The sequence below is a fragment of the Dufourea novaeangliae genome, unplaced genomic scaffold, assembly GCF_001272555.1.
Source record: "Dufourea novaeangliae isolate 0120121106 unplaced genomic scaffold, ASM127255v1 scaffold6, whole genome shotgun sequence".
Classification (NCBI taxonomy): Eukaryota; Metazoa; Arthropoda; class Insecta; order Hymenoptera; family Halictidae; genus Dufourea; species Dufourea novaeangliae.
In genome coordinates this window covers 2,056,018-2,067,974 of record NW_015373900.1, presented here as the reverse complement: position 1 = coordinate 2,067,974, position 11,957 = coordinate 2,056,018, and the positions used below count along the sequence as shown (strand labels likewise).

Here is an 11,957-nt window from a genome sequence, read left to right as displayed (position 1 = left end):
ACCTAGCAATTCTTTAGAATTGCATCATTCTTTTAGAATTTCTTGTTTTTTTCTACTGATTTTTAAAAACACAAATAGTAATGTAATTTGTCGTAAAATCATATTCAATACGTTTTTCTGTTTAAAGATCAAGGACTTACGATCGCAGTGAGCAAATTCACTCAAGATAAAAAAAATCGCAATCACGGTCGTGAATGAAGTTAAATCACGACCGTGATCGTGATTCGGCGATCACTGTGATAAATCACCGTTAGTGGTTTTGTACGCCATCTCTACTCACACTCTGACTCACGTTTCCACGGGGCCTGGAGTCTGGGTTGGTCTCGCTGTCACTCTATTGGCTCTCGCGATACAACACACCTTTACAACTTGACAGACGCAATCCAAATGATTTTCTGAATCACCCTACCCTAACGTAAGCGCACTATCTGCTGGTCACAGACTGTGACTCAGTGACTCACAGTATGAGATGAGCGCAGTTTTCTTTTTCTTGACATGTATCTAACCAACTCTGAAGCATTATACTAATCAATACTAATCGATTTGCAATTCTATGAAACTAAACGTCCGTTCACGTTAATAACTCTGCTAAGAATGAATCGTTACTTTGTTGCAGTCAAATAAACAAATGTTAATACAGGTTTACAATTAGACGTTAGAATCAAGTTCTTAATTAAATATCGTTTTAATTTCCTATCAGTTTTTATACATGCTTTTCTGTTTTTTTATAACAAATTTTATGAATAAAATCTTTAACAACTAATGTAATTGGACAATTTTATCTTTTAAACGAGCGTTTCACCTATTCTACGAACTATTCCTTAACAACTAATTAATAAACATTATATTTTGACATTTAATCAATTAATTATAAGAGTTGAATTTAGCGCTTTTAAAAGAACATACATACAATATATAATATATAGATGGTGTTCTAAATCAAATCAACGATACAGACGAATACGCAACACAAGAAGGAGTAAAAAGTAGTGATGGTCGATTTAGTCGATAGTTTTTAGTCGACTGAAATTTTGCTTTATAGGTTATGTATAGATTATGTCGTCAACTTTTCAGCACCATTGATGTATTTACCTTTTAGAAATGTATTATTTCATAGATAGAATTTTAAAAATATAAGTGCTGAACAAGTTTTTTTAAACAATTACTAATATTCAATTTTTTGTAAACTATTTAATATTGGCACTTAAAAAATTAATTGCTCTAAATTTTGTATGAAAATCAATTGGGTTATAAGCAATAATTTGCACAGTTCTTGATAATGCATAAAAAAATATATGAAAAAATTGCAATTGGTTTACATCCCGAAGAAAATAATCAAGATCCAGTCAATAGCAATCAATAGCTCGATAGTTCGAGCGAGTCGCTTGAAGCGACTACATTTAGTCGACCGAAGTAGTCGCATCAAGCGACTATAGTAGTCGACTAAAAGTAGTCGTTGTTTACTATCGACCTAGTCGATAGTTTTTAGTCGATGGTGCCCATCACTAGTAAAAACTAAAAACCTTAGTGGTAATCCACAAGTGACAATCGTTTACGGTTTTTTAATGAAAGCCGCTTGGTGACACTACCATTGCAATTTAAGAAAACTTACTATACTTGAATTATATAGTCTATGTTTTATCGTGGTACATATCCGGATTCCCTAACCTTTTCCGCCTTTTTAGAACGGGATCTGCGGCGTGGATCGCGTTCAGTTCACGAATCGTCTTTCATCTGTGTGTAGTGTTTAGTGTTTTTACACAACACAGTCAAAATGCCTCCTAAATTCGATCCCACTGAAATTAAGAAAGGTATTTCTTTTAATTTGTGTACTTTTTATACGTAAAATATTAGTTCTAATTTAGTTGTGTTCCAACAGTTTATTTACGATGCGTTGGTGGTGAAGTAGGTGCAACTTCATCTCTCGCTCCAAAAATTGGTCCTCTTGGTTTAGTAAGTTTAATAAACTTTAATAAATCTTTATTCCTTAATAATTTTCACCCATTTAAGCTATTCCTTCTAGAACTTAAAATACTTGGCCTCGTTTTTTTTCTGTTCGTAATATTTCTATAATATTAATAATATTTCAATATTTGTAGTCGCCGAAAAAAGTTGGAGATGATATTGCCAAAGCTACAAGTGACTGGAAAGGTTTGAAGATTACAGTGCAGTTGACTATTCAAAACAGACAGGCTACTATTTCGGTAGTCCCATCTGCTGCTTCTTTAATCATTAAGGCTCTGAAAGAGCCTCCAAGGGATCGCAAGAGGCAGAAGAATATTAAGCACAGTGGAAACCTACCGTTCGACGATATTGTAGCCATTGCCAGAACAATGAGGCCAAGATCTATGTCAAAATATCTTAGCGGTACTGTTAAGGAAATCCTTGGAACGTGCCAGTCAGTAGGTTGTACAGTGGAAGGCAGACCACCACATGACCTCATTGATGACATTAATACTGAAGCATTACAAGTTCCTGATGAATGAATATGGTAGGTTTAGAGCTCATTGCTAACTTTTCATCTCAATATCTAATAGTCCAAAGAAATAAAATTACAAAACAACTGATATTGCGGTGACAAGCGTATGCTTCGAGCTCTTGGTAGGGTTTAGCATCCCATCCACCTGATCAGTTATAACTATGACCTGCAAGATGGTTATACACTGTCAGGAATATTGCTACTGAGGAGAAAACCTCAATAATAAATCATGAAGTAATATAAAATCTGCGTGTAAAATAGTTAAATCAAAAACTGTTTTTATTGTTTCAGATTTTTTATAAGGAGCAAAAAATAAAACTGTTTTAAAATCAAGTGTTCTATATGTTTATTTATACGATTGTGTGTGTGTGTGTGTGTGTGTGTGTGGGTGCGTGCGTGCGTGCGTGTGCGTGTGCGTGCGTGCGTATGTATGTTGTAAATATGCATTTTCTTCTCCTTCTGAAGTAAATTAGAAAATAACATGTTTGTATACGAATAAATACATATATTTAATATACTTCAGGATTCATTACATGTAGAGATCTCTTGTATGATTAGAGATTATAATAACCATGAATGATAATTATGTATAGAGGTCATTCATAAGCTATTAAAATTAAGAATTGTACACTTATGTCTATGTAAAATGTTTTACTTATATCTATAACAAAGTCTTAATTTAAATAGAATTGTTTAAAAAAATAACAATTCAGTACCATCTATTGCTAAATACACGACAAGTAAGAAACTCTACAAACCACTAAATAGATTGAGTTTCACTGTTAAATGATTCGTTGAAGATACAATTTTGGAAGAATCATAATTTTGCTTTACATGCATTAGTATACTATATACTCTTGAGTAAGATGTATTTCGTACATTACAAAATTCAATTATAAAATTACAAATATGATTATGGCGCTTTTTACAAATAAACACAATTTGTAATGTAGAAAATCTTACAATTTACTTATGTTTTAAGTTCTTAATTAATAGGTTGAGCTTTTGTGTCATTAGTTGATCTTCCAAAACATACCAATAATATGAAATTTCATTTTACATATTGCTATGGATTTTTAAATAAATATAATCAAAACAAAACAGTACTGGAAAGAATTATAATACAGAAAGTAACCTTTCTTATAATAAAGTTAATAGTTTATTGTCCCAACACATGCCCTTGCCCCCAGTTATGACCACCAAACATGTTTCTGTTAGGTTGTGGTTGTGCTCTTTGAGGAGGTGCTCCGAACCATCTGATTCCAGCCCTTTGAGGTGGAAAGTAAGATTCTAATATCTTTGGGGTTTTCAACAATTCCGGGCCACCAAGTTCTTGAGGATATTTGAACTTTAAGAATATGTACAGGTGTCCAACTAGAATGCCAAAGAGTTCCATCATACCACCTCCAGAGATAATTAGATTAAATGCGAATAGTACCCATGGTAAGTACATTGCCTTAAACTGTGTACCTGTTAATTTATGGTAAAAATACAATTTAGAAATTAATTAGAAATATAAACATGCATAGAATACCTGAAGTTAATTTTCTCATTGGAAAAAGTACATACCAAACCAGAAGTTAACAATAACGTCCTTATTCAACTGACACCAGACATACAATATACTGAGTACCATAGGATCCATAAGGACGTAAAATTCACCAAGAAGTCCTATGACAACGCAGCAGATCCAATTGAACAAGAGCAGAAAACAATAATCTGCTGGTCGCCCATCGTACTCTACGCGTTCTAACCTCAGTGAATAATTATACAGGAAATAACAATTGATTAAGAAATGAAAGCCTGTGCCCGGACTGAGAGGGTAGAAGAAGACACTGGTCGCCGCTCTCCATATTTCGAAATTATTTACAAAACGATCGTACGTAAGAATCAGTGAACGGGGACTGATAAGTCCGAATCTACCGATTAATGTAAATAAACCTGTACATAATAGCCAATATCTTGTGAAAAACGGTAAAGAATTAAACCAATCTCTCACGTCTGACATTTTTCGTTCCTTTACTTCAATGAACGAAAAACTTTAGTGAATGTACAAAAAATTTTGACCGCAAATGACAACGTCTGACGTGTGATTACTTGGTGACTAAACAACGCACACGTATAAGATTAGGTTAGAAACTGTCGGAACAAACATGGAGTCGTAAAATACGTTTTTATCTCAGTACATTTAACCCATTTAACTTTTCATTCCCAAATGATTTAATAGTTGTAAAAAATGTTAATATTTTTTAATACATTACATAACTACGAAGGTTTATGTACAATATATATATTTTTTCTGGATTAATACATAAATTACAGAATCCGGCACTAAACAAAAATTGTGACACAATTTGAACACCTTAAATAACTTCTAAATAAAGTATTCATTGTATGAACAATTTTTTTATTCAAATGTTGCATGGTTTAGGGGAATACATTATGTATTGCATATAATTTTTTTGTAAGTAGAATGGTATTTTCAAGAAAGGAAGTGAAATTATTTGTTGATTATTAGGTTTAGAGCTAATAAAGGTCAATACTTTGTTACTCAGAATGCAACACTATTCGATATTTTAGATAAAAAATATTGCATTCCATTTAAAATAACGAAATTGACTTTGAAATCTCTGAAATGTTTCCACCTACAAAAAAATTATATGCACTACATAATGTATCCCTCCAAATCATGCAACTTTTTAATAAAAAATTTTTGTTATACAATGCATACTTTAGAACTTATTTAAGGTATGCAAGTGCATGGACCAGCCTGTACATATATGTATATGTATATGTATATGTGTGTTTTAAAGTATAAAATATTGAAACCTCATTAAACTTTATTAAACTGTTTAAAATATTAAATTTGAGACAATGAGATGCCACGTATTGATAATTGTCAATAAACAATTCAACAGTACTTCACAACTAACTTAATTATAAACATTCATAACAGGAATTTATAAATCTTTTTAGAAGAAAGGAAGTTTAGAAAGTAATTTTTTTTCATTGTTGAGATAAGATGAATTCATTTCATTGTGATAACACAAATCATTCATTACGTAGAAAAACCAATTTGAAATCAAAATTTAAAGAAGCATATTTATTTAAATTATATTTTTATGGTTTATTTTTATTTTTTTACAAAATCTTTACACAATATGTAATGTGGAATTATACCTTAGTAACTTAAAATTAATAAAGTTACAAAATATTTCTACACACACACACACACACATATTTCTCACCTATGTATATGTATAAATATTTTATACTTTGATGTTTTCACAAATTTTGTTTTGTTTGTATAATAACACACACGCACACACACGCACGCATAACATGGGCAAATATAATTTGTACAAAAGTATGATTTATTGAGATGTTTTCTCAGAAACTGTAGTTAATGTCAAACATAATCAGCAATTTTATTACAGTACATATAAATCTATGTTATAGAATAGACAATGACAATGAATGAAGTCAATTTCATTTGTATGGAAAAATTATGTAAAGTATTACTCCTTAAATAGAGTATTTTAATTCCTTATGGTCGACTTTCACAGAAGACATTAGGCATTTGTAAAAACATCTAAGTTATGTTTCATAGATTAATCACAAGTTCACTGGTTCATAATCTTGAAACAACTTCGGCCGCAAGCAATTAAAATATTTTATTAACTCGTTTCCATACATTATAAATTTATTCTATGAATTTCTTTTATCATGATTTGTAACGCAAGATTTTTGTTTCAAATTTCGTAAATAAATGTTTCATGAATGAAATGTTTATTCTCTTCTAAATTTCTCATTGATAGAAAGACAGTAACCTTAATTACAAAATTGTTACAAATGTGAAACCGCATTTCCTATTTATCTGCTTTAAATAATATATATGTACATACATATCGACATAATTCAGTCATCAGAACCACCTGTTCGTTTTGTTCTTCGTTGCCTGGGGCTTTGTTGCGGAGTCCTGGGAGATTTGTCTGTAAAAAATTTTCAGAATAATATCACAAGTATGAAAATATTAATAATATTTCTGCTGAAAATTGAATACAGTACTTACTGAGTCTCTTCAGAGTTTCCTTTGGTATCCAGTCATAATCTACATTATTAGGATTGGATGTACCCATTTCCATAGGTATTTTACGAGAAGTAGAAGATCGAGATTTACGACCAAGAGATGAAAGAAGTTGTTGCCCTCCGACAAGTGTCAGTATTATGCAGGCAGCAAGGAATATGTACAAGAAAACTGTTTCTCCATCAAGACCATCATCTAATTCTACAATTTGCACTGTTTCATTATAAACTGCTTCATTGAAGTTCATGCCATTCTGTAAGGTTACAAATTATTAATTCCTTAAATTGATATTCTTTAAACACATTTTGTATCACTTACAGTATCTCTGTAGTTCAAATTAATATTGAAACCAAATGGCCTTCCAGCAAGATTTTCTGATGGAATGAATGAATACGCTAAGGTTGCCTCTTGTTTTGGCTTCACAATCTTATTATAAGCAACAGTTGAGAAGTTTTGAATATAGAAATTAAAATCCATTGCATAACGGAAAGAAGCATCCAATGACTCGAGAACAAAGTCAGATTCACCTTTATTGGTAAAACCAACAAGTAGCTCAACTAAGTTACCACCTGGTAGTTCTGAAATAATTGATTACTTATTGAAATAATATTTTATAAATTAATAACATACAATACGACACCAGAAGAAATCTATGTATGTATACCCAATGTTGATAATCCGTTATAAACAGGTTTAATAAACAATACAGTGGTGTCAGCATCAGACGAGGCAGTGGTTGTTTCTTCTTCAGGTTCTTCATCTGTTATTACAGAATTTTCTTCACCTTCAACATCGACTATGTCATCTATATTTTCATCTTCTTGACCATGAACTAAAAAACAAACAAAAAATTAATTATTTATTTCTACAGAAAACATATTCTTTATGCATTGGCTCTTAATTAACTTTTAACTATAAATACCGGCTGTAAAATTCATTAATAATATATTTCCGATTTCAAATTGCAACGATTATGTGACTTTTAGAAACAAATGGGTAATGCCTGTTTATTCAAAACTGTGTTTAAATTACAAATAACACGGTTATAAAAGATAGTTAGTTTTCAATTGAAAGTTTATCTAATACTGTGGCAGAGCAAAAAAAATAAGAAAGTAGATTCATTTGTGTGAATGCATATTGTACACATGTGTCAAAAATGCAAACGACAAAGTGAAAAACATATTTTAAGTACCATTCTTTATTGTCCATTACCTCTGTTCGCGGTGAGAATAATTGGAGAAACGAGCAGTAATAAAAAAATGCCGAAGTTCTTCATTTTGTTCCGTCTTGTTTAGAAAAACTTTTCTGTTATGAATATAGATTTTCTCTCACTTCCCGACCACTCACTTCAGTACCTACACCGGACTACACGCTTCGACATACCATCAGCCTACCATTGCTACTTGCGACGTGGAAGGTCAGCGGCGTAGTCGTCAATTCTACAACGTGGAACATCAACGTTGGAATTAAATAGTGATATGAGGATAGTTTAATCTTACCAACATGGTGAGTTGAATCACTAGTAATTATCATAATAATCTCTAGTAATCAATTTTTAAATGTCAAGAAAAAAATGAATATTTTATTATTATTGTATTATTGAAATAGAAATAGTAATTGTATTATTATGGAATATTCTATAAAAGGGCATATCTGAAGAGTAATTGACAAAATAAGTAAACATTACATGAAAACAATGTGAAGAATTTATTTCCTATACTCAGGTGGTAAGTCACATCGTGTGACCACTACAGTTTACATGTAACTGTCACCTCCTGCTATTTCTTTGACAGATAACCTAAATATATTTTCTTTTCGCGTAAACAGGTAAACATATATACCGCTTTTATTTGTCATATTATATGCTGACAAGTATTTACATAGAACTTCTTACGAGCTATTAGTAGAAGTCTTAATTACTTGATCTTATTAATCGACTAGATTTATATACATAATTATTAATGCAGTGTGAACATTCAGCATAATTATCGTTAATATTGCAGATTGCAGACATGGATTACGAAGATGATTTCTTCTTTGAAGAGGATAAGATGTTGGTTTCATGAAACCGTTTGTTTCTTTTATTGTTGATATGCATTATACTTCGATTTAAATGTGCTTCTCTTTTCTTATAACATGCATGTCTATATGCCGCGGTGCGGTGGAATAGTTTGAAGGATCGAGCAGTTTTATCTGCGAATAACGATACTTCGAAAGAGTTGGATGAAAAGTTTCAAGAGAATTGTCTTGTTTCATTGACCACCGTGCCATTGGCTAATGTGAAGTCAGATCAATATACTATGATGGAAGATCGCATGTACGCATTGTTGTGTTTTACTATCTTGTTATTAATTAAAGCAGTTTAGATTTCTGTTTATTAACCCTCGTATAATGAATGCAGGGTCATTTTGACTCATCGATAGTTGTTCTATTCTTTGTAATTATATATAAATATAACATATAGACATGAAAATATACATAAAATTTTACGCATAAGGCCTTCTTGAAATCAGTGTACAATGAAAATTCTACTATGAGTCGGATTGACCCTGCATTTGTCTGCCGCGTCAGTCCTGAACCATTCACCTTGCGAGGCTTAATATGCATTCTTGAAACTCTGTTGATGTTATGTTTCTTTTTGTATTATCATAAAACACAGGCCTGATGTAGGGCTGGTCTCTCAAGATCAGTCTCTTCATCAGCTATACAGATGTTCAATGTAAGTTTTAATAATGATGTGCTTGCTAGTAATTATGTGTACAAGATCACTTTAATCAATGTCTGAGTTATTTTGAATGTATTAATTGTAGTAGTAAGATAATTTAATACTGTTTTGTTATACTACTAATAAGCATTTAATTATTGAAAGATATTCAGGTAAGAATTTCTTTAATGATTATTCAATACAAATGTGTACAGTTGAGTCCAGTTATTGCGACACCGCTTGTAACAACAAAGCGAATATTGCATCCTACTTGCTCTCTAAGTTCGGTTCCCATACACATTACTTTATATATATTTTCATTTTGCTTATAACAACATTCGTTTACAGCGACGTAATTTCTCTGTCCCTTGGATTTCGCTATAAACGGACTCCACTATAACTAGTTCTTCTTACTATGACACACTGAAAAGTAATTATTGAAGACTATTCATTTAACAAATGTTTAAACTATGAACAGTACCTCGTACTATTATTTTAATTTTTATTATAGTTTTAAGTTATATTTAGTATTTTGCTAGAATGTTGCTACATTTGAATGTAATTTATAAATAGTTGAATGTAGGTGTCTACATATGCCAATGTATTAGTTAGCGTAATAGTTAGAATTATAAGTATGTTTACTAGGCTTTCTTAATATTTATTTAAAAGCAGTGTTTCTTTTATCTAAAGTAGATACTAAGCTCCACAACATTTAATACATTTTTATTATTGCATTATTTTATACAGGGGTATGACGATTACTTCTGGCAATGTTGTCATACAAAAAGATAGCAGTAATCTCATAGGCATAAGCATCGGAGGTGGAGCACCCCTCTGTCCTTGCTTATATATTGTACAAATATTTGATAATACACCTGCGGCAGTAGATGGTACTTTACAGTCAGGAGATGAACTTGTTGCAGTAAATGGAACTTCGGTTAGAGGAAAGACCAAGGTAGAAGTTGCAAAAATGATACAATCATGTGACTCCCAAGTCAGTATCAATTACAACAAGTTACATGCTGATCCTAAACAAGGTCGAACACTTGATATAGCTCTTAAAAAGGTTTATATTGCATATAATTGTCTGTCTAATCAAAATAATTGTTTAATCATATTATTACCAGTGGCTAAATTACATTTCAGGTGAAACATAGACTAGTAGAAGGGATGGGAAGTGCAACAGCAAACGCATTGGGACTGTCACGTGCTATTCTTTGCAATGATGCACTTGTACAGAGACTAATGGCATTGCAGCGAACAGAAAATTTATACAGGGGTCTAGTTTCTCATGCTCAATCTACTTTGCATGCATTTTTTGACTTAACACAAATATATAAAGGTATGTCTACAAATTACAATAAGTTTTTATTTGTAGGCATAAGTATAGATTGCTAACTTGGAATAATAGACGTGTGAACATTTTTCACATTTCTTCATAGTAACATTCCAAATTTAAAAAATTTCAACTATTATAAATTATATAAAATTATATTCCAGTATTTGGAGACACCTTCGCTGCAATAGGAGTCAGAGAGCCACAACCACGAGCCAGCGAAGCCTTCAGACAGTTTGGTGAACAACATAGACAAATGGAGAAGTTTGGAGTAGCAATGTTGAAGTCGTTGAAACCCATATTGAACGATCTAGGCACGTATCTTCATAAAGCTATCCCAGATACTCGATTAACTATCAGCAAGTATGCCGATGCGAAATTTGAGTATCTTTCATATTGCTTAAAAGTGAAAGAATTGGACGACGAGGAGCAAAGTTACGCGGCACTACAAGAACCTCTTTATCGAGTGGAGACAGGCAATTACGAATATCGTTTAGTTTTGAGATGTCGACAAGAAGCTCGAGCAAAATTTGCGAAACTTCGATCGGATGTACTCGTAAAACTTGAATTACTAGACAATAAACATGTTCAAGATGTTGTATGGCAATTGCAAAAGTTTGCAGCTGGCTTAGGAAAATATTATTCCAATACGAAAGATCTGCTGTCCGCTGTGACACTGTTTCCTGTAGAGGTTGACTTGTCGCACTCTGCGTTCCAATATAAATCTATTGGAACACAAATAATAACTGATGGAGAAGATGTAGATGAATTTGAGCCCGAAGAAAAATCAAACAATGAAGAGCTCCTTATAGATACACAGAACCTTACAGACACACTTATAACATCGGAACCAGATAATATGTAGCACTTTATTTCTAATAATTTTGGGAGCCATTGTTTAACGCTTTTAAAATTCTAATGGACAAGAATTAACGCCATGAGAAACTTCCAGTATTTACGTTATAATTTCAATATTGATAATACAAAGATTAATACCAAAGATCGTTATTTTTAAGAGATATATATTTATGATAGATGTATGTAAAGAAACATATACGTATCATGTGTAATGTATAAGTTAATTATATATGTATACAATAAGTATTAATCATAAGATGGAAAAGTGCATTTATGAAAGTTTTAATTCCTACAGTAAGCACGCGAAGTAAAAGAATCTGTAAATATAAATTATACGATTTATTTAAAAATACTATCTTTGTCTCCATTTTTGAATATCTTTGAGAAAGATTTTCATATCTATGTGTGGGTGGTGGAGTGGGATGGACATATATATGTGTGTGTTCAATAGGAACACGCGCAAAAAATTGAATTCACCCTCTAATATCGAAAT

At 31.8% G+C, this 11,957-nt stretch overlaps 4 protein-coding genes across 5 annotated transcripts; 2 read left to right on the top strand and 2 right to left on the bottom strand.

The window, feature by feature from the left end:
• Nucleotides 1-1,672: 1,672 nt before the first annotated feature.
• LOC107193510 (60S ribosomal protein L12) lies at nucleotides 1,673-2,803 on the top strand. Its single transcript, XM_015582970.1, has 4 exons — nucleotides 1,673-1,811; nucleotides 1,880-1,953; nucleotides 2,100-2,491; nucleotides 2,771-2,803. Exons 1-3 carry the CDS (start codon nucleotides 1,775-1,777, stop codon nucleotides 2,484-2,486), a joined length of 498 nt encoding a protein of 165 aa, XP_015438456.1. The 5' UTR covers nucleotides 1,673-1,774; the 3' UTR covers nucleotides 2,487-2,491; nucleotides 2,771-2,803.
• An 816-nt stretch (nucleotides 2,804-3,619) lies between these two features.
• On the bottom strand, nucleotides 3,620-4,516 carry LOC107193570 (derlin-1). The gene is made up of 2 exons (XM_015583043.1): nucleotides 4,049-4,516; nucleotides 3,620-3,949 (listed from the first exon to the last, which is right to left on the bottom strand). Exons 1-2 carry the CDS (start codon nucleotides 4,485-4,487, stop codon nucleotides 3,639-3,641), a joined length of 750 nt encoding a protein of 249 aa, XP_015438529.1. The 5' UTR covers nucleotides 4,488-4,516; the 3' UTR covers nucleotides 3,620-3,638.
• A 1,881-nt stretch (nucleotides 4,517-6,397) lies between these two features.
• LOC107193571 (translocon-associated protein subunit alpha) lies at nucleotides 6,398-7,990 on the bottom strand. The gene is made up of 5 exons (XM_015583044.1): nucleotides 7,779-7,990; nucleotides 7,231-7,398; nucleotides 6,885-7,144; nucleotides 6,552-6,819; nucleotides 6,398-6,471 (listed from the first exon to the last, which is right to left on the bottom strand). The coding sequence occupies exons 1-5, from the start codon at nucleotides 7,840-7,842 to the stop codon at nucleotides 6,398-6,400; spliced, it is 834 nt and encodes a 277-aa protein (XP_015438530.1). The 5' UTR covers nucleotides 7,843-7,990.
• A 583-nt stretch (nucleotides 7,991-8,573) lies between these two features.
• LOC107193489 (PRKCA-binding protein) lies at nucleotides 8,574-11,537 on the top strand. 2 transcript variants are annotated; one of them, XM_015582940.1, is made up of 4 exons: nucleotides 8,574-8,619; nucleotides 10,018-10,336; nucleotides 10,417-10,612; nucleotides 10,771-11,537. In XM_015582940.1, exons 1-4 carry the CDS (start codon nucleotides 8,579-8,581, stop codon nucleotides 11,469-11,471), a joined length of 1,257 nt encoding a protein of 418 aa, XP_015438426.1. In that variant the 5' UTR covers nucleotides 8,574-8,578; the 3' UTR covers nucleotides 11,472-11,537. The 2 variants fall into 2 exon arrangements, with proteins under 2 accessions (XP_015438426.1, XP_015438427.1); XM_015582941.1 differs by lacking the exon at nucleotides 8,574-8,619 and adding an exon at nucleotides 8,816-8,883.
• Nucleotides 11,538-11,957: the final 420 nt, after the last annotated feature.